This window comes from Hemicordylus capensis, chromosome 6 (assembly GCF_027244095.1).
Source record: "Hemicordylus capensis ecotype Gifberg chromosome 6, rHemCap1.1.pri, whole genome shotgun sequence".
NCBI classification, from domain to species: Eukaryota; Metazoa; Chordata; class Lepidosauria; order Squamata; family Cordylidae; genus Hemicordylus; species Hemicordylus capensis.
Genome location: NC_069662.1, coordinates 153527729 through 153552787, shown reverse-complemented (window position 1 = coordinate 153552787; position 25059 = coordinate 153527729). Strand labels below are relative to the sequence as shown.

At 44.6% G+C, this 25059-nt stretch overlaps 1 protein-coding gene across 10 annotated transcripts in view; it reads right to left on the bottom strand.

Annotated features, from left to right (window-relative positions):
- Positions 1-25059, bottom strand: part of DIP2C (disco interacting protein 2 homolog C) — a 415907-nt gene that overhangs the window by 89026 nt on the left and 301822 nt on the right. For all 10 annotated transcript variants that reach the window (XM_053260637.1, XM_053260645.1, XM_053260642.1 and 7 more), the window contains 5 exons: positions 23512-23637; positions 20851-21060; positions 6383-6514; positions 4994-5113; positions 3011-3208 (listed from right to left, as the gene is read on the bottom strand). In XM_053260637.1, coding sequence (XP_053116612.1) covers positions 3011-3208; positions 4994-5113; positions 6383-6514; positions 20851-21060; positions 23512-23637 — 786 coding nt within the window. The remainder of the gene's footprint in view (positions 1-3010; positions 3209-4993; positions 5114-6382; positions 6515-20850; positions 21061-23511; positions 23638-25059) is intronic.

Genomic DNA, 25059 nt, shown 5'->3' with positions numbered 1-25059 from the left:
TGTAGATGGATTTAGGGGGTGGGTGGGTAGAGAATCATATAACTGCCCACAGAGAGGTTGAGGGAGTGGAGGCATTATAATCTAGCCATATCTCCAATATGCTCATTTTCTATATGCAAGGACTTTTTGACATGTAGTGTATTCAGATATGAGACCTCCCATTTGCATTGTGAACTATGTACTCTGCCCCTCCCTCCTCACCAAGTATGTAGATGGACACTAAGGAAGTCTTGCTGATTGACACCCATTTAAACACTGAGGCCTCAGTAAGCTTCACACAAGTGTTTACTTGAGCCAAGCAAACTTGGCAGGTTTGCAGCTTATCAGCTCACATCCAGATGCAATGGAATAAATTCTGAAAACCCAAACTCTACTCTTTTCAACACAACCCTTGCCTCTTCAGAGAAAATTAAAGGCCAGTCTCTAAGACAAAGATAAGCACACTGTTTTTAAGGTTGTTTCCTTAAGCACCGTTACATCGGGGCTTGACAAATTCCAGGTACCAAGGAGGCTAGAAATTTAACCGCGGTGCCTAGACTAGGATATCCAAAGGGAGAGTTATTTCAAACATTTTTATTTGTCCCAGGAAGCCCTTTTTCTCTTCTAAGTATGTTATTTGTAAAGGGAGATAAAGAGAAGCCCATTTATTTTCCCACTCCACAATGTCTGTGACAAAGTCCAGTAATTTTGTTAAGTGTCCATTGTCTGGCTCCTAGAGCCAAAGAAAATTTGTCAAGGCCAAGTTAGATAAATGCAAGTTCCCTTTAAATCAAGGGGCTAGCCCCATGTTAAGTGAGCTTTAGACTGGACTGGTAAATGTTTTAGATTGTGAGCACTTTGGGGACAGGGATCCATCTTATTCATTATTTCTCTGTGTAAACCACCCGGAGCCATTTTTGGAAGGGCGGTATAGAAATCAAACAAATCAATAACAAATAAATAAATGTGCCAGGATCTTTCATTCTGTAAGACTTGGCATGGTCTTCCAGTCAGTTACTCCTCCACAAGTCCATCATAAACATGTTAGGTGTAAGGGCTGTCTAAACCAAGCTTATGGCAGAGAGCTATGCTGGGAGAGAAGAGCAAACTACAAAATCAGTTTTCATCTTGGGTACAGTTGTAGGCCTATCATCACCACACAGCATCAACTCAGTCACAGCAAGCTGGAAGACTCTTACCAAAACTCCACACAGCCGTTCAGAGTTTGCCAAAAGACAGCTGCAAAGGATGTGTCAGATTTTGTTTTCAGTATCAAAACACAGTGTCAAAGCATCAAGTATGGTCTATTTTCTGGATGTCCTCACTCACACGGCTCTTGTGAGTTAGGGCCCATCTTCCCTAGCTTCTCAGAGATACTGAGCAAAGGCAGATGCTGCCCAAGGACAACTGCCATGCCCACCAGCAGGCAAGAAGAGGGCAGGGGACGAAGATCTGTGCATGAACTGGCCATTGCTAGGAGTGCCACCCAAAGCAAGGGCAGAAGAGTAAAGGGTACAGGCACAGAGCCCGAGAGCAGTCTGCACCAATTAATAAAACTCATCTGCACCAACATCAGTGAGTTTCAGACATTCAACGAACATACACAAGGCTCGTTCACATGACCATTTGAGGGTTGGTTGGACAGTAGGCAAGCTCCTGCGCTGTCAATAGCAGACGAGCAGCACCTCCATTTGGATCTGCAAACCCAGGAAACAATCAAGGCAATCTCTGGATCCGTTGCTGAACACAGCAGCTGCAAGCCCCACCACTCCATGGAAAGGCCTCCACGGGTGCCTCTGCCTTCCCAGCATGCTTTGCGGTGCCAGCAGACTGGAAAGCTTAATTATGTCAGTGGCTGCCCTCCCACTGGCCATGAAGGACAAGAGACGGATGTAGCCCTGTCAAAGCTGCTCCAGCCTTCAAGATAATAGAATATGTTTTGCAGGCTACCTCGTCCACTGAGGACAGCTGCTGTAGCCACAGCTCTCTATGGTTGCCATGCAGAAGAGGGCAGGCAGAATGCCACACAACTAGGTAGAAAAGGCACATACGTTCTCATGAGGAGATAATCAGAGTAGGAAGGCTATCCTCTCCTCCACCCTCAGCTAAAAGCTGGGTACAAAAGCTGAGTAGCCCTGTTGGAAGCAACCTGGGCTGGAGGGATTTATGTGGGTTCTGATGGCCATGCAAATATGGGTAGCCCAGCTCCTACCCTGATGTTAATGGCCATGTGAACCAGCCTACAAAAAGACAGGCAGAAAGAATCGGTTTAGATGATCATGTGCACATAACCCCTACAAAGGGCTTCTGCCCTAGAATCCATATGCAATAAAAGATCATGTGAAGGAATATGAAGCACACTGACTCATGCTTTGCGAACCCATGGAGAGATAATACATTGGAATTTGATCTTTAGCATTCAGTCTCACTTGGTAACCAGTCTAATGGGTCGCCATGCACGCAAGACATTTGCACGAGTCTTCAGGCATCTGTCAAGTAATCATTTTTAAAAAAGATTTTTAAAAGTTGCCACGCGAAAACAATCTAGCATTAGATATAACAAGGAGCTGCCTCAAACAGCCTAATGTTCTACTTTAATGCTACCGACCTCAGTTGATGATGGCTCTCTAGAGTCTCTCAAGGAGAGATCTTATGCATCTTTGCCATCAGATAGCCTTTAAGTGAAGATTCCTGGATTGAACATGGGACCTTATGCATTCCAAGCAGGCACTCAACCATTAAGCTACATCCTTGCTCATAAACTATGCCCCTCCACATTGGTTTCTTCATTAAAAGCAGGCTTTGAACTTACTTTACACAAATATTCCCACATACCTCCAAAGCAAAAGATAAGTCAAACTACTGACACACACACACACACACACACACACACACACACACCCAAGCACCAGATGCATATTTGAAAACAATCAAATCTGAACATATTTTCGGAGTTCTGCTTTTTTCCATTAACAAAAACAAGAACAAACAACAACAACAACAAAGATGGAAAGTCCAGAAGACTACTCACCATATGTGAGAATATATAGTGGTTTTCCATTGGTATCCATAGTGGTTAGGCAAGGAGCTTTTGGTGAGATGGTTCCCCATCGTTGCAATGCTGCTTCAAGAGATGGAGGCCAGTTTGTAACCACACCCAGCTGCTCCCCACGCATAGCCAACATCTGAGCTCCCTCTGGCTTTGGCTGGTTTGGGTCTGGCTGTTGAACTTACAGATGTAAGAAAGAGTTACTCTATATATTTAATACCATGCTTTACTCTGTCTATAGGCAATTAAACATCTGCATTTGAAAGGTCACCTGAGAGCAAAATCTATGCTGAGCTTGAGTTCAGAATGCACCATAGAACCTACACTCCCAGTTTAGACATCACAGCAGAACCATGGCTTGGCTGTTTGGAAACATGTTATGGCTCTCTCATGCTTCCTTCCTCCTCTTTCATATGTAGCTTCCCTACTCCACTTAACTAGTTTGCAGTAATCATGGTTTTCCTTTGCTGAATGACCAAATCTCCACTTAGAGATTCTTTGTAAAAATGCCCAGAGGCTCAAGCCATTGGGAATACATGAGCAGCACTCTTGGGGGGGTCTTGATAAGGTGGCTTACAGTGATTGCACAAAAGAAGAGTGACACAGTGCCCTCCTTCCTATTCAGCAGTGAGCAACAAGCAGCAGGGCATTGGTTGCAAACACTATAGCCAGATCACAGGGTGATGTTCATCACTTTGCAACTGCACCATCAAATGGTGACTTGCCACCATAGAACACCTAAGAGAAATGAAACAGCCTCAAAGACTGATTGATGAAACTGATGGCCAGGAAATTTAGGAATGACAAAAGGAAGTACTTTTCCACAAAGCACATAATTAATCTATGGAATTCTCTGCCACAGGATGTGGTCATGGCCAGCAGCCTGGATGGGTTTAAAAGGGACAAATTCTTGGAGAACATGCCTATCAATGGCTATTAGTCTCAATGCCTATAGGCTACCGCAAAGTTCAGAGGGAGGATGCCTCTGAAGACCAGAGAGCAGGGGATCAACAGCAGGAGAGGAGGTATGCCTTCATCTCCTGCTTGTGGGCTTTCCAGAGGCATCTGGTGGGCCACTGTGGGAAATAGGATGTTGAGCTAGCTACTAGAGAGGCCTTGGACCTGACCCGGGCTCTTCTTTTGTTCTTATGAAGAGGATCGGTCTTATGAAGACACAAGGCTTTTCAATGAAGCCAGTGTACATTATCTGCTGAGGACCCAGTGTTGAAAAAGTAAGTGATGTACATGCATATGTGAAACACTTCCCTCTTGACTAGTGACTAAATGATCACTAGTTTAGATAGCATTACAGGGGGATTAGAGAAGTTCAAGGAGGATCCGTCCATCAATGGATACTAAGGACAATGTGGAACCTCTGGTTTCTAGGCTACCAAACAGGTGCTGGGGAGAAACAGCTGGGGAGGGCTGTGGTCCTAATGTCCTGCCTGCCAACTTCCCAGAGGCATCCTCTGTGAGGAAGAAACAGGATGCTACACTAGATCAGAGCTCCCCAACCCTGGCTCCCCAGATGCTGTTGCGCTACAACTTCTACAACAGCAGAAGGCCATTGGGGCTGGAGATGAGAAGAGTTGTAGGCCAACTGCAGCTGGGAGCACCTGCACTAGATGGACCTTTGACCTAATTCAGCAAGACTGCTGTTATAGTTGCCGGCCATGTCTCCTTTGCCTCTCTTATACTGTTCCCACCACAACTAAGTCTTCCCAGCTAGCCCACAACTCCTTTCTCAGAAGAGTTCTGGTTCAAGCAGGTCAACAGAGCAAGGCGTTAAAAAGAAGCTAATGCCCCAAATTTCAGCAAATTAAACTCCAAGTACAGAATCCAAGCTCTCTTGCTGCAGGGATCTGCTTTTCTCGCATAAGGATGGAACAGTCTTTTACCCAAAGGCTGTACCACACACTTTTTGCGGTGGGGGGATGGGGTGGGAGAGGTGAAAAACCATTTTACCTTCTAATAATTCTTCAAAGTCGTCTACAAAAAACTCTCGTAATGGTGGCCGTTTGGGCCGTTTGAGGGTGTTGACCAGCTGCTGAATTTTTGCCGACACTCTGCTGCTTACTGGGACTCCTACAAGAAGAAGGATCAAGAGCAGTTTTAAGCAGTAGGCTTTTTAGTCTCAAACCATCAGGCATAAACAGAGAAAAGGGACACATCAATCTAAAGGCAAACCAGATTAGACAGTTGTGTACACTGGATAGCTCTTCACCCATGAACAGTCACCATGCTGCAACAAGTCATCTGCCCAAAATGGCCAATAACACCAAGATGGCTTCACCTTTATTGCTTAGGCCACCGATTCCCAGGTAATGGGTCATGTGAGTCCCCCAGTTAAGGTTTTCTTTTCCTGGAGTCCTGGGGACAACTGAAGGCATTTGTGCCTTCAGTACAAATAAATAGGGATGTGCACGAACCGGTTCGGAGGCCATTGTAGAGGCCTCCAAACCGGTTCAAACATGACACAGTTCAGCAGTTCGGCGCCTGGGTGTGTGTGTGGTTCTTTAAGGGTGAGGGGGGGTGCACTTACCCCTCCTGCTGCTTTCTCCCCACCGGCGCTCCTTTTTTAAAGCAGTTTGGGGGGGCGGCAGCATACCTCCCTGCTGCCCCTGCCCCAGTTTTTCGGCTGGATGTGGCCAGAAGTACCGTGCACGTGTGCGTATGTCACGTGTGCACATCGGGTGGTCAAGCGCACGTTGTGCACAGGTGGGTGCATGTTACGTGTGCACAGTACTTCCAGCCACTTCCGGCCGAAAATGGGGGCAGGGGTGGCAGGGAGGTACACTGCTGCCCCCCAAACTGCTTTTAAAAAGGAGCGCCTGTGGGGGGAAAGTAGTGGGAGGGGTAAGTGCACTCCCCTGTCACCAAACCGTGGAGGTGGGGTTCCATGCACACCACTACAAATAAACCTGTCCAGAAGCAAATTAGCCATAGAGCTGGGCTACCCAGGAGTCCTCCCTATGAGGACATGAGCAGTTGCATACATTCTGTCCCGAATCTTCAAAAAAAAGTTGCATTCCTTAATGGGCAGGAATAAAAAACTAATACCCTGCTAAGAAGTGGGTACCTCCATTGACTAACTGGGCTGGTTGCCCACACAACTAATTCTTTGTCAAGATTTCCACTTTCCCAAGATTGCCCTTTCAGCACCTTAAAGCCTTTCAAACCTTAAACTGCAGTTTCTGCTCATCCTCCCTTGCCTAGCAGAAGTGTTAACACTTGCCATCCCATGCTTCTCTCTCTCCTTTTTTTGGTGCAAATGATCTCTCAAGAACTCCTGCCACAGCCCATCCGGCCTAACATTCCTTTCTTATGAATTCTCCACCATTTTACAAGACGTACCATCTCCGGTTTCCATAAGTTCAGCATTTCCATATTTTGGTGCCACCCTTGCTGTTGAACCTTGTGGTCTTTCTACTTGTATTGAGTGTTCTGAGGTGTACGTGGTAACATCTGGAGGTGCAGAATGGTTTTCTAGAAAAAATATATATTAACCCTCTTAATTTCTTGAAACACTTGAGTATTCTGTTACTACATAATTCAAGGAGTTATTCTGTTAAAATTATGTACCTCATACAGGTTCCTGTTAAAAAAATTATTTATTTTCAAAGAAAAGGTTTCAAGTTTCACAGTTGTTAGCCTCAATCTAGAAAAAGTTAGTCTCTCCTATTGAATCTGCGAGACAAGTTAGCTTGTGGGACTTGAGTAAACCTAACTTTCTCTGGTTGGTTGCCATTAGCTGTATTTTGTCATCAGAAATAGCCATGGAAATGATATGCCAATTAAATAAGAGGTATGAAAATTAGATGCAAGCCTCATGATATTACTTCTGTTATGTACTCAGCGACTAAGCAGTTATATGCTCAAGCTGTACAAGATACATACTCAATGGAAATCCGTTGCCATGAAAAAATGAACACCGATGTGAGAATGAAAAACATATTCAAAGTAGGATGAGCACTAAACTAAAAACAGTTCCAAATATCCATATAAGATATATTAAAAGGAAAGAGGAAGTGAAAAAAGCAGACCATCTTAAATTGAAGTCATTAATGTAACATAACATAAAATACTGCCCATGTTTCAGAGGAACCACAGTTTTACGAGCTCAACTGGACTTTAGACTTGCTTTTCCTCAAATACTACCTCCTCTCCAGTGTCCCGACACAAACTGTTTTTGAAACTAAGAGTTGCTGCAAAAAGAGTTTACATGGCGGGGGCCAGCCATTCAAGTGTGTGTGTGTGTGTGTGTGCGCGCACGCATATGTGCACGTATGTATGTAACACCACATTCCACTAAGGTAGAAAAAGCACCTTGCTCTCACCAGCACAAGGCTGCAGTCCTGGGCATAAACTTACCTGGGATAAGTTCCATCAGACTCACCAAGAACAAGTCCTGGTCTGCATATGGAACAGAACCAGGTAGTAGAATGGACTGAACCAATTCAAATAGAGTGATCACTTTTTTAATCTCCCCCCAACCCTCCACATTAATTCCCTGCAAGTCAACACAGGAGGCAAAGGGCTTGGCCTAAACATTTGTTTCCAAGGGTTTTTGTTTTGTTTTTAATTTGCATTTTTTTAAAAAAACAATAGAGAAGCAACTAAAAGTATTCCCAACAGTAAGGGGAAGTGGTATGGTCAATTCTTCCACCTCATTTTGATCTATGTGCAGACCCAACTTACTTCCATGCGAACAAGGACAGGACCAGGCTCTATGCAACTCTTTGTATCACAGCCACTTACTGCTTTTATTTTTAATTTTAAAAATAAGCCCTGTATCAGCATAAAAAGATGTTGGTAATCCTTTAAGCAGACCCACAATGTGATACTTGTTATTTTTAGTTGAAGTTACCTCCTTTGATTCTTCTCGATAACACGGGCTTTATTTCCAGAAGCAAACACAATTTGGTGACCCATTTTGTGATGCTACTAACAATTTGCAAGCTAATCCTCTCCTTTCACAGCTCACTAACCCACCATGCTTTCCAATTTAGGTTTCCCCCCAGTTGCTGTTCAGCGGGCACTCTTGCAGAATCTTTCTGAATCACGCATTGCTCATTGCACTGAGAGGCAGGAAGCAACACCATCTCAGGCTTAAACAAGTTTTCTATTCAGAAGCACCAGTGAACAAGAGCATCATCCGTAAAGAGTGACTGGTGCTATGCCCCCAAGCCAAACTGAAACCATTAGGAATAATTGCCATTGAGTTTAACCAAGACAGTGCTCTCTTAAAAAAAAAAAAAGCATAGATGTTTTGTCATCCAAGGCTTCAAGATTCAGTTGTCAAAATAGTCGTCACTATATGAAAAGCAATTCTGGGGCAGCCTGATGTTACCAAGCTCTCCATTACCAGTACCGCTAGTGCTACCAAAAATCAGCAACTGACAGCAGGGAGAGATTGAAGGGGTGGGTGGACAAGAGAAGAGAGATGGAGAAACAGAGTACTCGCTTCAAGGATAATCAAAAATTCTCTCTCAAGAATACCTTCATAAGAATTTCATGGGGCTGAATGAGAACATGTCCCTGTATTATAATCAATGAGTTATTATTTGCACCTAGTATTATTTATTCATGTCCCTGTATTATAATCAATGAGTTATTATCTGCACCTAGTAGCATTTTGTATTATGTAAAAAAAGTATCTGCAACTATACATTGCACTGAGAGCAGGTTCGACTAATTTGCATGTTATTTGGGTTTGTTTCCAAGAGGAACTGCTTACTGAGGGTTGGGTTTTTTAATTAAACAAAACACCACTGGTTTCAATGCATGTTTACAGTTTTAATGTGCACCCTCTAAAGCAGGGGTGGGGAACCTTGGCCCTCCAGCTGTTGTTGAACTACAACTCCCATCATCCCCAGCCACAACTGGCTGGGAATGGTGGGAGTTGTAGTTCAAAAACAGAGGGAGGGCTAAGGTTCCCCACCCCTGCTCTAAAGTGTGGCCATTTTTTGAGACCGGGGTGCTTTGGTGTTTTGTTTTTTAAAATCAAATAACCTATTTTCAAGTGTGCATTGATGGAACTAAATGACATACCAGGGCTATGCAGAAGTACCTGCAAACCACTGCAAGATATACAAGTGTTATTTCTCCCTACAGCCAACATCTTAAGAACATCCTACTTGCAGAGCAGCCAAACACAAAGTTTGGAAGGAAGTGATGGAATTAGCCAACCGGTGTTGCTACCACCATTGGTTGTGATGCAGCCAAAAGAATTATCATGACCCATCCCTCATTCTGAAGCATGACTCATCACAAGGGGTCAGCCTTCAGGCATACTTCCCCATCTGCACCTGTTTGCGGCAACTCTTAGACTATGCAAAAATTGTATGTGTGTGGGGGGCGGGGGCGGGAAATGCACTTTGCCTAGTGCATCTGTCATTAAAATTGTGTGTTGCGTGCTTTGCATATTGGAAAGTAAGAGAAAACCAACTCTTCTGACGTATGCTCTGCCTAAATGGCTTTCAGATGACATGCCAGACCCAAAATAAAGAGTAGCCACTAAGATATGCTGAAGATGCAGCCTCTGCTATAAGAGCTCAGCAGCCCCATTAAGGAAAATTAAGTTGTTTCAGAAGAAAAATGGCTCTGATCACCATATGCTGACGGTAAATATAGGAACAGTGACAGCTGTAGGACTTCAAAGCACCTCCTCCCCCAAAAGCGTATTCATTTGCATTGCCCCATATTCCTGTCCCTTTCAATGAATTCACACTGTAAGCCCATAAGTTCAACAGCTGCTCTCCAATAACAAGGACTACAGACATTTCTGCCATTGGACCAAAACAGTCTACATCATTAAAAGGGGAATAAGCTACAGTTCATTGCTGTGAATAAGTAAATAAATAATAATAATGCTGGAAAGGATTGTGCTGTTTCAGCACAAGGTTTCAGGCTCCAATCTTGCCAGGCCTGGAGAACAGAGGGCTGAGAGTAAATACTGATTCTCATTTACCAAGTAGGAGGTACTTTAGGCAAGCAGATTGGGTTTGGTGCGGTTCAGAAGACATTGAGGCGAGTCTCACAATCAGTGAGACCCGCCTTAAAGGGTTTTTTGAGGGGTAGAGCGGGTTTAGCCCGCTCTCCCCGCAGACAATCACATTTGCAGCCCTGGGTGGCTGGATCGGCAATACACGATCCAAAAGATGAGGTTAACAGAGCGCTTGCTTGGCTAAGGGGGGGTGCACTTTGGGAGGCACGGCTCCCGTTGCAGTACACGATCAGCCGAAATCGGGCTAGGCTCCCTTAGTCCGATTTTGGCTGATGGTAAGAATAGCCTCATTAAATCACACCATACCAGCACTGGCAGAAGCAGTACCATAGGTTTACAGCTGAAGAACATGCAAAGAAAAAAATAGTTGGGCTACTGGGAAAGCCGAAGGGGAGGAATCTAGCCAGCTCTTTTCTCCGGCATCCATGATCTTGCAGGTTCTAATATAAAGCCACACACAATGGGTAGCAATTTCTCACATCATACAAAGGCAAATTCTGGTTTGCCATGGATCGTACACTCAACAGGGAGCTTTAACCAAATCACAGCTCCCTAGAAGTACATCTGCACCAGGGGTAGCTCTTTCATGAGGAAGGGTGATGCGGCCTCATTAATGAGGCACCAGCAGCATAGCAAGGTTGCCCCCTACCATCGGAGTAGCTCTTTGGGACTGAACTGACCCTTGCAGGGAGTGCCTTTCCTCACATTCCTTGCAAAGCCTGCAAGAATCATGAGGATATCAGGGGAGGCTGCTGGCAACCTTATCTGGCAACCTTGCCCCCACATGCCACTTTCAAAGTCTGCAGGGGTTGGTTTTAAAGAGTGACTTGCTCCCACCAGGATCAAGGGGCACCAAATTCCTTGGGCTGCCCCTGATCTGAAAACACGTGTTGGCAAGCATACCTTTTCGTGTTCACATATTACATTTTTGACATACACTAAGAGAATCCTCTCTCCTCCACTGATGCAGCAGGGAAATGACTTGAATACCAAGCCAGAGGCTGCCAGTTCGAATCCCCACTGGTATGTTCCCCAGACTATGAGAAACACCTAAATCGGGCAGCAGCGATATAGGAAGATGCTGAAAGGCATCATCTCATACTGCGTGGGAGGAGGCAATGGTAAACCCCTCCTGTATTCTACCAAAGACAACCACAGGGCTCTGTGCTCGCCAGGAGTCGACACCGACTCAATGGCACACTTTCTCTTTAAGAGAAGATGAGAGGCAGCCCTTCAACTGATTTATAGACTTGGGATTTTCTCAGGTCCTTGTCTTGACATAGCAAGATCTACAGGCTGCAGAGGAGCTAATAGAGTATAATACACACTCCTCTGTAGTCAGTGAAAAGCTGCAGACACTCAAGTGATCCAGGGTGCAACTATGCAAGGAGAAGGTCATTTATCATCTCCACTGACAAGATAAGGAACATTTTACCACACATCTGCACTTAAAGTGGTAAAATGAAGGGAGGGGCAAAATCATCGTTACTGGGTGCACATAGGCCAACCGACCAGCTCCCTGCACAGTTGCCACTTGGAATGGTATTCTGGGCAAGTAGATCTTCTGCACCAATTCACAACTCCTAGTTTCCCTTGCAACACAAATATGTAGTCCTCCAGTCCGACAAACAAGCCGGAAAAAAACTTTCTGAACTAAATAACTCTGCCTATCCTCAGAAGGAGGGGAAGAGTAACGTTCAACAGTTGTCATGGATTTGCATTTTAGTAACTATTCCAGTACTAATTTTGGAAACCCGAGGTCGAAATAAGGTCATTTCATTCGTCTCCACATATCTGAGATATTTAATCAACGTGATTCCATAGGACAAAGGTTCTGTACTTTGGCGGAGTTACATAATCCATGTTTTGTCACTTTTCGTTTTATTCCAGCTAACCTCTCTGTGCTGGCTAAAAGGTGTTCTGGTGTCTTGCCAATTCTACAATCCTGTGACAGAGTTTGGGGCAGAAGGCTCTAGAGCCACCATTCCATTACCAAAAATAAACACAAACATGGCGTGGGAACTCCCTTTTCAACTTCCCTTGCTAAACAAGGAATTGCTCTCGCTCTACATTTGGCTCCTTTAACTGGTTCAAAATCACAAGCGCACAGCATTAGGTTGGGACCTACAATGCTTTCTACTGCATACAATGCAAAAGAGTTATGAATATTCATAGCAATATACAACGCCACTTTCAGTATTCTGCCTTCACTACCAGCACCAAATATTAAAAGCATCACCATTTTCATCCTTAAGAACTAAACAACTTCATAACACAGTCATCTCTCGCCAACCGCGAGGGTTCCGTTCTGGGAAAACCTCACGGCTGGCAAATTCGCAGTTGGCGAGCCATTGAAATCAATGGCAAACTGGGGGTTAGGGGAATCGCAGTTTCGATTCAGTAAAAAATACAGTTAAAAATCCCCCAAAATCACCCCCTGATCCCTGAAAATTATGGGGGGGAACTCCAAATTGCCCCCCAAAGTCTCACCAATCTATGGATACTCGGGTCACAGTTGGCAAGACCTGCCACAATTTCCCAGTCGTGGATACTCAAAACCGTGATTCAGAAACCCGCAGTTGGAGAGGGATGACCATTAACAGGCTCAACTGAACTGATGACTCAATTAACAGGCTTCAATTGAACTGATGACACAATGACTTGTATCCGGATTAATGCTCATTTGTTCCATTTCTGCACCTTCTTTCATACACAGATCCCAAGGCAGTTCACAAAATCAATTAAAAGAACTTGCAATAAAACAAGAGATTCTTCCTCTTTCTTCTCTCCCTTACAAGCAGTTAGTGGTCCTATGTGAGCAGGGAGAGGCTCATTCCAGCATAGCTTGAAGGGCAGCAGCAAATAGAAGGGCTGATGATGACCTTCCCTTGCTCTTTTTTCCCTTCTCCTCCTCCCCATCACCAGCAGTTGGTGGTCCTATGAACAGAAGGAGGGGCTTGTTCCACTGCAGCTTCTTTGCTAGCACAAGGACGTAGCATAGTGAAGCTGTGCAAAAGAAGGCCCTGCTCTTCCAGACTATGTGCCCTAGCAGAAGATCCTTCACAACAGGTTGTTTAATTGTAACTTTGGTTCTTCAAGCAGTCATCTGTACTTTTACATCTCTGGTTGGACGGGTGGGGGCGCTTCACACATGCGCAGAGAACATGTCAGGAACTTTCCAAGCTTTTTTAATGTGCCACAGCTGCATAGAGCGGTTGGGGGTGGGGCTCCCACCAAAAACAGGAGTCAAGGAGCTTAGAAAGTTCCTGATGTATGTGCAAAGTTCTGCGCATGCACAAAGCCTGCCCTGCTCCAGCAAACCAGAGGTGTAAAAGACAGAGACCACATAGTGCAATGTGTAACGCGGTCTTCTTCCTGTGCAGCCCATCCCAGAAACACAGTGCACCACATCAGTTAGATCAGTGGCCGCAAGCATATTCTGATGTGCAAAGTAAATGCCTCATAGATGCCTGGGCTCTACAGTGAGTCTGGCATCACCTAGTAGTAAGTTCTTCAAGGAGAAGGAGCACATGTGCTTGGATGGTACAAGGTCAATGGCACTGAGGGAGGGGAACCTGACGAAGTAAGGCGCTTTCCTCAAAGGGCAGAGTAGTTGTGGTCCAGGATGTACATGAGCTAGCAATACAACACCACTTATAAGAAATACTGCAAGCAAAGACTTTGAACCACACCAGGATTAGAATTTGGGAAGGCCACTGGAGGCAACCTAAGTTGGTTTGGGGGCCATACTGGCCCAAGGGCTACCAGTTGTCCTTCCTGTTCTAACACAACCCCCTTGATAGTCAGCTTCATGCACTAATTTCAGGAGACTCCCTTGGGTTTCTGGCACTAGGGTTCTCATAGACGTTTAGGGTTGCTGTCCATCTACAAGAAAAGACCTGGGAGCACAACAATACTGGGATACATCACATTTTGGGGAAGTTGTGCGTCCAAGTATATGCTACTGGCCTGCTTGGGAGTTGGGCTTGGCAAGCCATTCTGACAGAATTAGAAGCTAATTGTTTTGCTTTAATTTCTGATGGGAACATTATGCATCTGTCTCAAAGGATGTAAAGGTTAACTCGCAAATGGAAATGCATTACCAACAACTGAATTAATCTCACTGCACTACAAGGTGGCCTTCATACTGGCCAATCATGACTAGCTCCTGTGAGATGCGACAAGTAGCTTCTCCAGTTTAACTACAGTGCAGGACATGCTACCAAAGAATGAAAATTCAGGCAGAATCTTGCAAGACTTTATTGTACAAGCCTCAGTGAAGTTAAGGGGAGTTAGACAAGAGGTGAGCTGTGCACAGGGAATCACAACATCCCCAGGTTTCACAATTAAAATACCCTCAGCTGTCTTAGACATTTAGAAGAATTTGTTTATTTAATCTGTTGCTGGACTACAACTCCTTTTACCCCCAGGTGTCAATTTCAGCTGTGGATGATGGGAGTTGTAGTCCAACAACAGCCTCACATGGGCCACCCCTAACCCCAAATACATGCTTGTCAATTGGGATCTTCTCCAGAGGCCTTTCAACATGGGAGTTAGGGAAGAGATGTGCCTTCAGAAGAATCTTTTAGTGGGGGCACCCAAACCTCTTCCCTCAACATTCATGCCTGGAACTAGACTTGGGACAAATATGCCGCAAAAGATTCTCGAGGTGAATAGAAGAGGTGGGGAATTCCAAGAATATCCTGCTGGACTTCCAATTATTCTCAGAATGTTCTCCGAATAAACACTGTGGCTTCATTTGCAAATGAAAAGTTCATCTGCACCTTTTTGCAAATCACATTTGCAAAATTAAAAGCAATTACCAGCTTAGCACCAGGAATTAGTGTCTCTCAGCAGGGGAGGCAGAGTCATGCCTTCTCTGAAAAAGACAGTCTGTTTTAAGGTATGGCAGAAAGAAAATATATATTAGTCAATTTGATTTTTGATTAATCTGAGCCATGTGGGATTGGCACATGGTTGCCTGGTTAGCTTAGTGGTTGAGAGGGAGATTTGGAAATGGGTTCTTTCCCCATTGCTCTAAAGACTTTGATGTGGCCATGCTCAGATTAATATAAAGAGATCGGTACCTTACAACTCTAAAATTCTATTTCCCTCTGGGTGGCCATCCTAGGGCTCACTGGCTGTGGCTGGACTCCAACATCCATTGCCCTATCATCAATCGCAGTGGGGCATGATGCCCAACATCTATAGGAGGGCCAACATTGGACAGTCATGCGCCAGTTCAGGGGTGGGGTGGCCATCCTGAGGCTCACTGGCTGTGGCTGGACTTTGGCACCCACTGCCCCATCGCAGCAGGGCATGATGTTCTTTGAAGTCCAACACCTACAGAAGGGCCAAGGTTGGGCATCCCTGCTCTAGATCAAGGCTGGGTTGGCTATCCTGAGGCTCGCCAGCTGTGGCTGGACTCCAATACCCATTGCCCTATCAGCCATAACAGCAGGGCATGATGGCAGCTGTAGTGTTTGTGAATTGCCTCTGAACACCTGAAGGGTCCACTTAAACCAGTGAACACCTGAAGGGTCCACCTGAACCAGTGAACACCTGAAGGGTCCACCTGAACCAGTGAACACCTGAAGGGTCCACCTGAACCAGTGAACACCTGAAGGGTCCACTTGAACCAGAGAGACCTGGGTTAAATTTCCCCACTGGGCCATGAAGTTCACTTGGGATATTACTACCAACCTCATCTGGCTGTTGTGAGCTCCTTAGAGGAAGGGCAGGTCAAAGATGTAATGCAATGTAAAGTATTAGTAACAACAGCCAAATGATAGCCATACCCTTGGCTATCAACAGAGAAGCCTGATCAAAAATGAACAGAGTTGCATTAATGGTCTGGACAAAAAAAAAAAAAAAGGTTCACTCTGAACCCTGGTTATAGTTGAGATTATGGTTTTCTCCTCTCCCTCACCTTGGGGTTGATTTAGTATCCCAAGGTGGTGGGGAGGAATCCATATTTGACTCTGAAGGTCAGATCCCCACTGAGCTGAAAAGTGAGTTTTTTTTGCTCTTCACAGCCAGAGGTACTGAGTGCTGCCTTTAAAAAAACCCAACAAAAAAACCAAAACCAAAACCATTCATCACAATTAGCACTTGCAGAATGCAGCGGTTTATCATAGTGTGGCATCTCCCACAGATAGAGCAGTGCTCCCAAATGGAACCAGGGGAATTTGCATTTCTTTGCCATCAAGGATACATTGTTACTTCTGAGTTAATTGGGGAATGTTGCGACTTGCAACAATGGCTGACATACTGAAGAAAATTACTCAAACTAGTCCCACTGAAATTAAAAGGACAGGTTGAGAAATTCTTAACCTGCCCTTTTCACTCCAGTGGGACTACTTTGCGTAATTTCCCTCAGCGTGTCAGCCAGTGTTTTGTCCTACCTTTGAGGCATGAATGAAACATTCAGCTCATCCATCACTCGGCTGCTTTCCTTACAACCCTACCTCATGGGCAGGAAGTGTCTGCAGGAATTACTCCTCTTTATTACAAGGAGAAAGAAATACCTTTGGAACTATTAAAAGGCAGCTTTTTATTTGAGAGAGAGAGAGAGAGAGAGAGAGAGAGAGAGAGAGAGAGAGAGGGAGAAGGTAAGCCGCACAGTTCCTGTCTGAGGAGAGAAACTTGAAACCAGCTCACCCACAATCCCTACCTGCTAACAAGCACTTAAGGAGACTGCCTTGAATTCCCACCATGCTGAGAAAGAGGTCATTTCTGAGCACCTGTCTACCAACTAATTAAGAAGTTGAAATAAACTTAACATATGTCAGAGCTGCAGTCACGCCTGGTACCAATCTGGTCCTCGGATTCCTTCCACAGCCTGGATTTTTAAGAGCAACTAGTGACTTGACTACTGAGTACAAGGCACTACAAGGGCCGATCTCTATATTCTGCCCGTGAGTCAAGTGCTTAAGGGACGCTTTGCCATTCTGTGTGTATAATGTGTGGGGCAGCTGAGCAAGACTCCACATTGCACAGGACCCCATGCCACTGCTGAGGGCTCCTGCCCATTAGGGTGAAGGTAGCAGGATAAAAATGGAGCTATTCCCATGACAAGCCACACTGGACATTCTGCCTTCTAGTCCAGAGAAGCTTCCAAATGAAGACAAAGTCATGTGCAGACAATCAAATTGGGCAGAGAGCTACATGTGGGAGGTGGGAAGGCAGGATCATGACTGCTAGCTCCATTTTCACCTTCATGCTTGATTGACTGCAGAGGGGCCTATAATTATGCTTGATTGACTGCAGAGGGGCCTATATGTGCACATCTAGAGGAGAGCTGGCCTTGTGGTGGCAAGCATGACTTGTCCCCTTAGCTAAGCAGGGTCCACCCTGGTGGCATATGAATGGGAGACCTGATGTGTGAGCACTGGAAGATATTCCCCTTAGGGGATGGAGCCGCTCTGGGAAGAGCATCTAGGTTCCAAGTTCCCTCCCTGGCTTCTCCAAGATAGGGCTGAGAGAGATTCTTGCCTGCAACCTTGGAGAAGCCTCTACCAGTCTGTGTAGTCAATACTGAGCTAGATGGACCTATGGTCTGACTCAGTATATGGCAGCTTCCTACGTTCCTACATAGTGCATGTACATCCCATGCATGTGGGCCCCGTAAACAAGTTATGATCAATATGTGGAGAGGGGCAAGAAGGAACTATCCTGACCCCCTGACCCCACATGCATAGTTCTGCATCAGCTAGCCTCCATATGGCTGGTGTCTGTGAACTGCCCTTAGAGTTTTACTGAGCTCCTGGATTCTTTTGAGGTTATACAAGAAAGGTTGGTTCACACAGTCCCCCAGTAATCAGATTCTTTCTCACAACCAGTTGTGTGTAGTTTCAGGCTTGAGTGTAGTCCAGCACATTAAAGCAAATTTGCGCATGCCTGCACAACTGATCCATCCTTGCAGGGACACACATGTGTGTGCAGGTTCTGATCACACCCAATGTCTAAGGAGTGACAAAGTCTGGGACTTGCTCAAATGCACCACATTTTGTACACCCTATACTGTGGGGGGACTCACGAGTTTCCTCAAAACCATCATACAGCAGCATTTGTGAACCACACACATAAAAACCCTTCTGCATTTGACTTACAGAGCCAAGCCTAAAATTAACAAAATGCCACATTATTTTTATAAAGATATATTTAAAGGCAACAGAGAGGCTGTGACTAATGCAACCTTTCAGAATTTTAAAAAATGTAATCCTACAAGTCATAATTTCCTTCTGGGCGCTAAGTCACAGAGGATGTTCCATATGCAGTTATTAACCTGCTTAGAGATTTCCTAAAACATTTCCGAGTGCAGAAGAGTAAAAGCAGTTGAGAAATTCTTCCCAAGCAATTCTGCATTCATCCAAGATAGAGTCTGGGGAGTGGAAGAGCAACAGAACAGGCTTCAAATATGGAGGTGCGATGGATCAGAAATGTGAGCTGAATGAACTTCAAGCTCACACACTTCCCCGATCTACACCTCAGCTCAGGCACAAAGCTGAAACAGAGAAACCCTGGTTTCTTAAATCACAGCTTCACATGTTGTCTGAACCTAGTGGTTTAACTATTGCTTTCAAACTCAGATATGAAACCAAGATCAAATCTTGGTTTATAAAACACAGTTAAATTAAAGCTCCTGGGTTCAGACAACATATGGAACTGTGGTTTGATAAATCAGAATTTCTTTTCGCTTGAGGCAAAGAAAAAAAGCAGGGGAGGGGGAGGAGAAAGTGTGTGTTCCTTCAGTTCGTGTTCCTGATCCAACAAATAATTGTTTGTTGGACTGCCTGAACCAGTGGAGACAGACAAAGTTTAGTAAGTACAGTGTCAAATAAGCCTAGGAAAAGAAGAATGTAGAATTACCCTGGTAAAAAAGGACACATCAAAACTCTGATCTTAAACAGCCTTACTCAGAAACAAGCTTCATTAGCATCCTTATTTCCAATCAAGCATGCCAATCTGGACCACACTAATGACTCAGTCCTATCCATATTTAGTTCACTGAGAAGTTAAGCCCCAGTGAGTTCAATGGGACTTATCCCCAAGTAAGCAGAATTGCAGGCTTAATGCCTTAGAAAGACCAAGTTAGGGATCATAAAGGTAAGCCATGCAACTGGAGAACAACTGGCAAAGGTGTGTGTGTGTGTGTAGATATCAATTCCAGACCTTCCACCACCTTCAGCAATGCAACTTTTCCTAAAAGAGATTCAGCATATAGCACTTCAATCACTGTGCAACACCATCCACTTTGGCTTTTATTAGTATTATATCACACATTCTGTCCTCTCTAAATTTATTCTCTGTTACTTATAAGGCATCTGCAAGTTCCACCAGCACTAGAGAGAGATGCTGCCTAATACAAGTTCCTAAATTTTCAAAAGGAACACCATCATAGCTTCTTTGTCACAGTAGGCCCTTCTGTAGTGAGATCTTAGCACAAAGAAAAAATTCTAGCCTGACACACATACTACAATGCTATGATTTCCCGACCCTAGAGAACCTGAACCAACCCTTTTTAAGACTCAAAGGGCAAAACGGGACTTATTTCTAAATAAACACGCTTAGGTTGGGATATCACCTAAGAAACCATGCTTAGGCAATCCCAACCTATGGAAATTGTGATCTGCACCCTGTAGAGCCTAAGTGCATACAGTTTATAAATGTTAGTTGGTTCACTCAACCATTTAACCTCATGTAGGATGGGAGTAGGTCTGCCTCCATGTTCCAACTTCCCCTCCCTGACATACATTCATTGTAAATTGCTCACTGAAGGAACAGGGTTCCTGCTAGAATATAAGAAGAACCCTGCTGTATCAGCCCATTTGTTCCAGCATCCTTTTTCAAACATCCTCCATTAGAATATTAAGTCTAAAACCTCCAGTGACTGTTGCTGGTGTCTATCTTACATTTCTTTTAGATTGTGAGCCCTTTGGGGACAGGGATCCATCTTATTTATTTATTATTTCTCTCTGTAAACCGCTCTGAGCCATATTTGGAAGGCGGTATAGAAATCAAATGAATAATAATAATAATAATAATAATTATTATTATTATTATTATTATTATTATTATTATTTTAAAAAACATCAATCTGCGCACAGCTTTTAATACCAGGAGAGCTGGTCTTGTGGTAGCAAACATGAATTGTCCCTTTTGCTAAGCAGGACCCATCCTGACTAGCATTTGAATGGGAGACCACATGTGAGCACTGTAAGATATTCCCCTTAGGGGATGGGGCTGCTCTGGGAAGAACATCTGCATGCTTGCATGCGGAAGGTTCCAAGATCTTTCCCTGGCATCTCCAAGGTAGGGCTGAGAGAGATCCCGGACTGTAACCTTGGAGAAGCCAACAAGGCAACAGTGAGCTAGATGGACCAGTGGTTTGACTCAGCATATGGCAGCTTCCTATGTTCCTATATTCCATACCCTCATTCCAGCACATCTTATACCTCTGTTCCCCCTCCTCTTGTTTTTCCCCTTTGGCATCCAGTTTGAGAAAGAATTCTGTATAATTCAGAGGCTTACAAGCTGCACAGTGAATTTTGTCTGGTCCTAAGGAAGCTATTCTCTTACTCATCCTATGAATTTTGTAAGTACCTGATCCAAGTAATAGTACTAGAATACTAGAAGAAAAATTAAAATAATAATAATAATAATAATACAAATACAGAGGAGGGAGGGAGAGAGCCAAAAACTTCAACAAAATGGGAGAGACGTTTCAAGGAAGGCCTGATTGTTACGAGACTGGAAGAACAGTATCTATTAAAAAGGGGGAAAGGAAAAAGCAATGTAACATTTAGGTACAAACCTATATGTGTTTGTGCCATCACATCAGCTAGTCTATGTGCAGCACCGCTGCCTCCACTTTGCGTTGAAGATGAGGACGTTGTAGATGTGGTAGAGCCGTGGATTGCTTGGCTGATCCAGTGTTCCATATTTATACTCCCTTGGCTTGAGGTTGGAGTTCCCTGTGAATCGCCCTGTACGGAGCCTTCATCTTCTGAACCAGATGAGGTATCTAGGCATGGAAACCGTGTCATAAGAACTTCCTTGAATCACTGAGAAGATACTAACATGCAAAGGACTTTATTTCAAGGCATATTGGCCCCAAACCCACTCACCAATTTGTTGGTTGACATATATAGTTGGAATTGACCACTGTCAGCAATTCCAGAAGCATGTTTGACTGTGCCAGTACTTTGTACTAAGGAAAAGAATACTGGCACGTCTACCGAATGGAAATGGAACAAGAGCAAAGGCTTACAAGATCTGTCAAAAAGGGGATGTTTTTCCTGATAACCACAATCAGAGGCATAAGCATTTCATACCTCACTTAAATACAAATATTCTAAGTCAGGAAGAAAGTGATCGAGGTAGTTTACGTGATTTAACATGAAGACAGTGATAGAATAAGACAAAAGCATAAGTAAAAGCAACAACATAAAGAGGCTCTTCTCACGATCCGTGAGAAGAGCCTCTAGGGGGTTAGTGGGGAGAGCGGACTTAGCCCGCTCTCCCCGCACACGAGCAGGGCTGAAGCCCTGGGCAGCCGGATCGGCCACCCACACGACTGCCGGCTCTGTTACGGAACTGGCAGGGGCTGGGGGGATTGGGGGACGCACAGCCCCCGGAAGCTCCAGCATGCCCTGTGTGAACGCTCAGGGCATGCTGGAGAGACTCCCAAGCCGGGAGGCGGCATTTCAGCCTCCCGGTTGGGGGTCTCCTCGTGAGTAGCCGCAAAAACCCGGGTTTGCGGAGCACTCGCTCCGCAAACCCGGTTTAAGGGGAAGGGTACTGTAGCGGGTGACCCGTTTACGGACCACTGGGCTCGCAGCCACGCCCGGTGGTTCACACGATGGGAGAAAATTGGGCTAGCCTCCGCTAGCCCGATTTTCTCCCATCGTGTGAATAGCCTCAAAGAATTAGAGCACAACCATATATTGCAGGGGGCAGGTGGCGGGGGCGGGGGTTTGCAAATATACCAATGCCTGAAAATATTTCCTGCTTTTTGACAACTTTTCAGGGTGGAGAGCTTGAAAACATTTGCAGGATGGGAGACAGAACAAGGGACTGCACCTCTGTCAAGATAACCAAAAAAGGGCTCCCTAGCCCCATTCTCGCTCTAGTCACATACGGTTATGTATAACTAGCTGCATCACACTCTGGCTCAGGGATGTTCATTCACATGTCCCACCAGCTGAAAGCAATGTATTCATTTTATTTGGATGCGCAGAATGCTCCCTACCTGCTCTGTGAGAGTGGGAGCATTCCCACAGTTGCCTTGACAAGAGGGACATCCAGAGAAAAGCATTGACTTGGTTTGCCTTTAGTGATACCATCATATACCAGATCTGATTGCCTACGTGGCATCATAAGGGATGGTACATTCCACACGTGACCCTCCAATTGCCTGGGGGTCTCCCTTCCAATGTGAGGATGATCACTTGATACAGATCCAGTAAGAGGCAGCTTCTCTGCCTGCAAGTTAGTCTCATGCCTGGAAATCAGACCTGTGCTCACTGGCCGGAAAGCAAGTCTCAGTCAGTGCGATTGATCTACCACCCATGCTCACTCGCTTAGCAAGCCAAGCTGCAGTGATTTATTTGTTTTATTTATTTATTGTAAAATTTATATACCCCCTTTCATTAAAATAATCACAAGGCAGTTCACATAGAAAAAGTTAAAACAAGACTATAAAAATTACCCAGTTAAAATATACTAAAATATAAAAACAGATCTAATTAAACAATTTTTTTAAATACATACATAATCTTTTAGCCTAATGCCAGAAGTATAGAACGTTGGCCAGTGGATCTCCTTTGGGCATGGATTTCAAAGCTGCAGCACCTCCATTTTGTACACTCAACAACATAACTTCCCGCAAAAGCAGGATTCCTAGCAGTGCCCCATCTCCAGATCCTAATCAGAGGGGAGGTAATTTGCTTTAGCTCTCATAAGCACTTGACTAATAGCTACCATCCTGACATTAGCCTCCTTGTTTAGAAGTTAAGCCCATGGTATTGAGATGGGACTTACTGCTGGGGGAAAAAAAAACATTTATTACCAGGGTATAAGCTACTCCAAATGTGGAAATACATGATGCATCAGTGACTTTCCCATAGCAACAGACAAAAAAAGGGAAGGTTGAAGACAAGAACTAGCACCCAGCACTGATTTAGGTGGGAATACTATGCATGCTTACTCAGAAGCAAGTCCCATTGATCATGGAGGGAATGGCTTCTAAATGAAGACGCACGGAATCGGACTGTTTTTGAGTAGGAGCAGAATTACCACCAACTTCAGGCTGTCCAGTACCTTCCCTCTTCTTTCAAAGTTCATCACAGATGATGTAACTCATATTAAATTAATATTGATTTACGCTTAAGATATTCTTACAATGGATGACTTTTTAAAATAAAGAATCCAGCTTTTAAAACTCACCATAACATACAGAATATTAGCTTCTCACCTGGAGGTGTGTAGGCATCCATTGATGTCTGCACCACCAATGAACGCCGCTTGGATGGCATCGGCACCGCCATCTTCCTTTCTTTATGTTTCGCAAGAGCTGCCTGGACTGCTTCTGTATGAACATCTGAAATGAAAACATAAAGTATCAGTTTGGAAGTCAGACAGAAGAGGCCATAAACACAGACAACTTTCACAAGGGAGCGGACCTCACAAATTCCTTAGTCAGAGGCATATTTCAGCACCCTTCAAGTCACAGGCAAGGACCCAGCGCTGCAGAGAGACAGTCACAGTGAAGTATCAGTGAAATCTGCATTGTAGCAAAGTTGAGCTGTGTGTATCTTAAGACTGGGAGCCCTTTTGGAACAGGGACCTATATTTTGCTAAAAAGTGGTATATCAATATTTTTTATTAATAAGGCCATGAAGGTTCTGGTAAGAGCGACAACACTGCAATCCTAGCCATGCTTTCTTTGAAATAAGTTCCACTGATAACAGTGATCCATTCTAAGCAATTGTCTTGAGTGTTGCCGTGCAAAGAATTGTCTAGTTCTTGTACAGGCTGCATGTTTGGCTCCACAAACTAACCAGGATTCCCTCCAAAAAATAACCAGGATTCCCTGTGGAACCCTTTTCCATTCCACAGGCAAGTTAAGATCTTGGTGTTTCCAATGTGGTTTTATTTGCTAGTTCTTTGATTTGCTGCTGATGTTTCAGTTGTTCTCATTCAGTTTGATTTGTTTTGTTTGTTGCAGATACAACGTATTTGACCACATAAACAACAATACAAAAAGAGTCACACGAATATAGAAGAGTTTCAGATATTTTTAAAAGGATACAAAAGGGGCCAGCCATTGGTGGATTCCCTTGATTAAAGTCTCTTAGCCAAGTCTAAGCTACATAACAAGGCTCTACACACGATCAGTCGCCCAGTTGATTACCGGCTCCGTTACAGAGCCGGTTGGGGCAGTGGGGTTTGGTGGCCTCCTGGCCACTGGAAGTTCTATAAGGCACTGCGCAAGTGCACAGTAGCTTGTGGGGAGCCTCTCGATGCCTGGAGGCTTGTTGTAGCCTCCCGGTCAGGAGGCTACCCGTGAGTTGCACAATCTTTTAACCCGGTTTTGGGGCACTCTCGGGCCCGAAGCAAAACCCAGGTTAAGCGGCGGGCTTCATAAGCGGGCTTGCCGTTGAGCTGCTGCGAGGAGCTGCATGGATCCTGTTGCTGCATACGAAATGTAGAAATCGAATAAATAAATAAAAATACGAGCAGTAGGAAACGGGCTGGGCTCCTTTAGCCTGGTTCCTGCTGCTCATGAGGATAGTCTCAACATTTTCTTGTCATACGGAACATTACAGAACTTCTGCAGGGACTTTGAAACTGAAGTGCCCATTTCAATCTCCCTTTAGCCATGAAACTCACTGAGTGACTCTTGGCCAGTCACTTATCTCTCAGCCTAACCTCCCTCACAGAGTTGTGAGGATAAACATAACCTTGTACACCACTCTGGGCTCCTTGGAGGAAAAGAGGGAAATAAATGTTAATAAGTAAA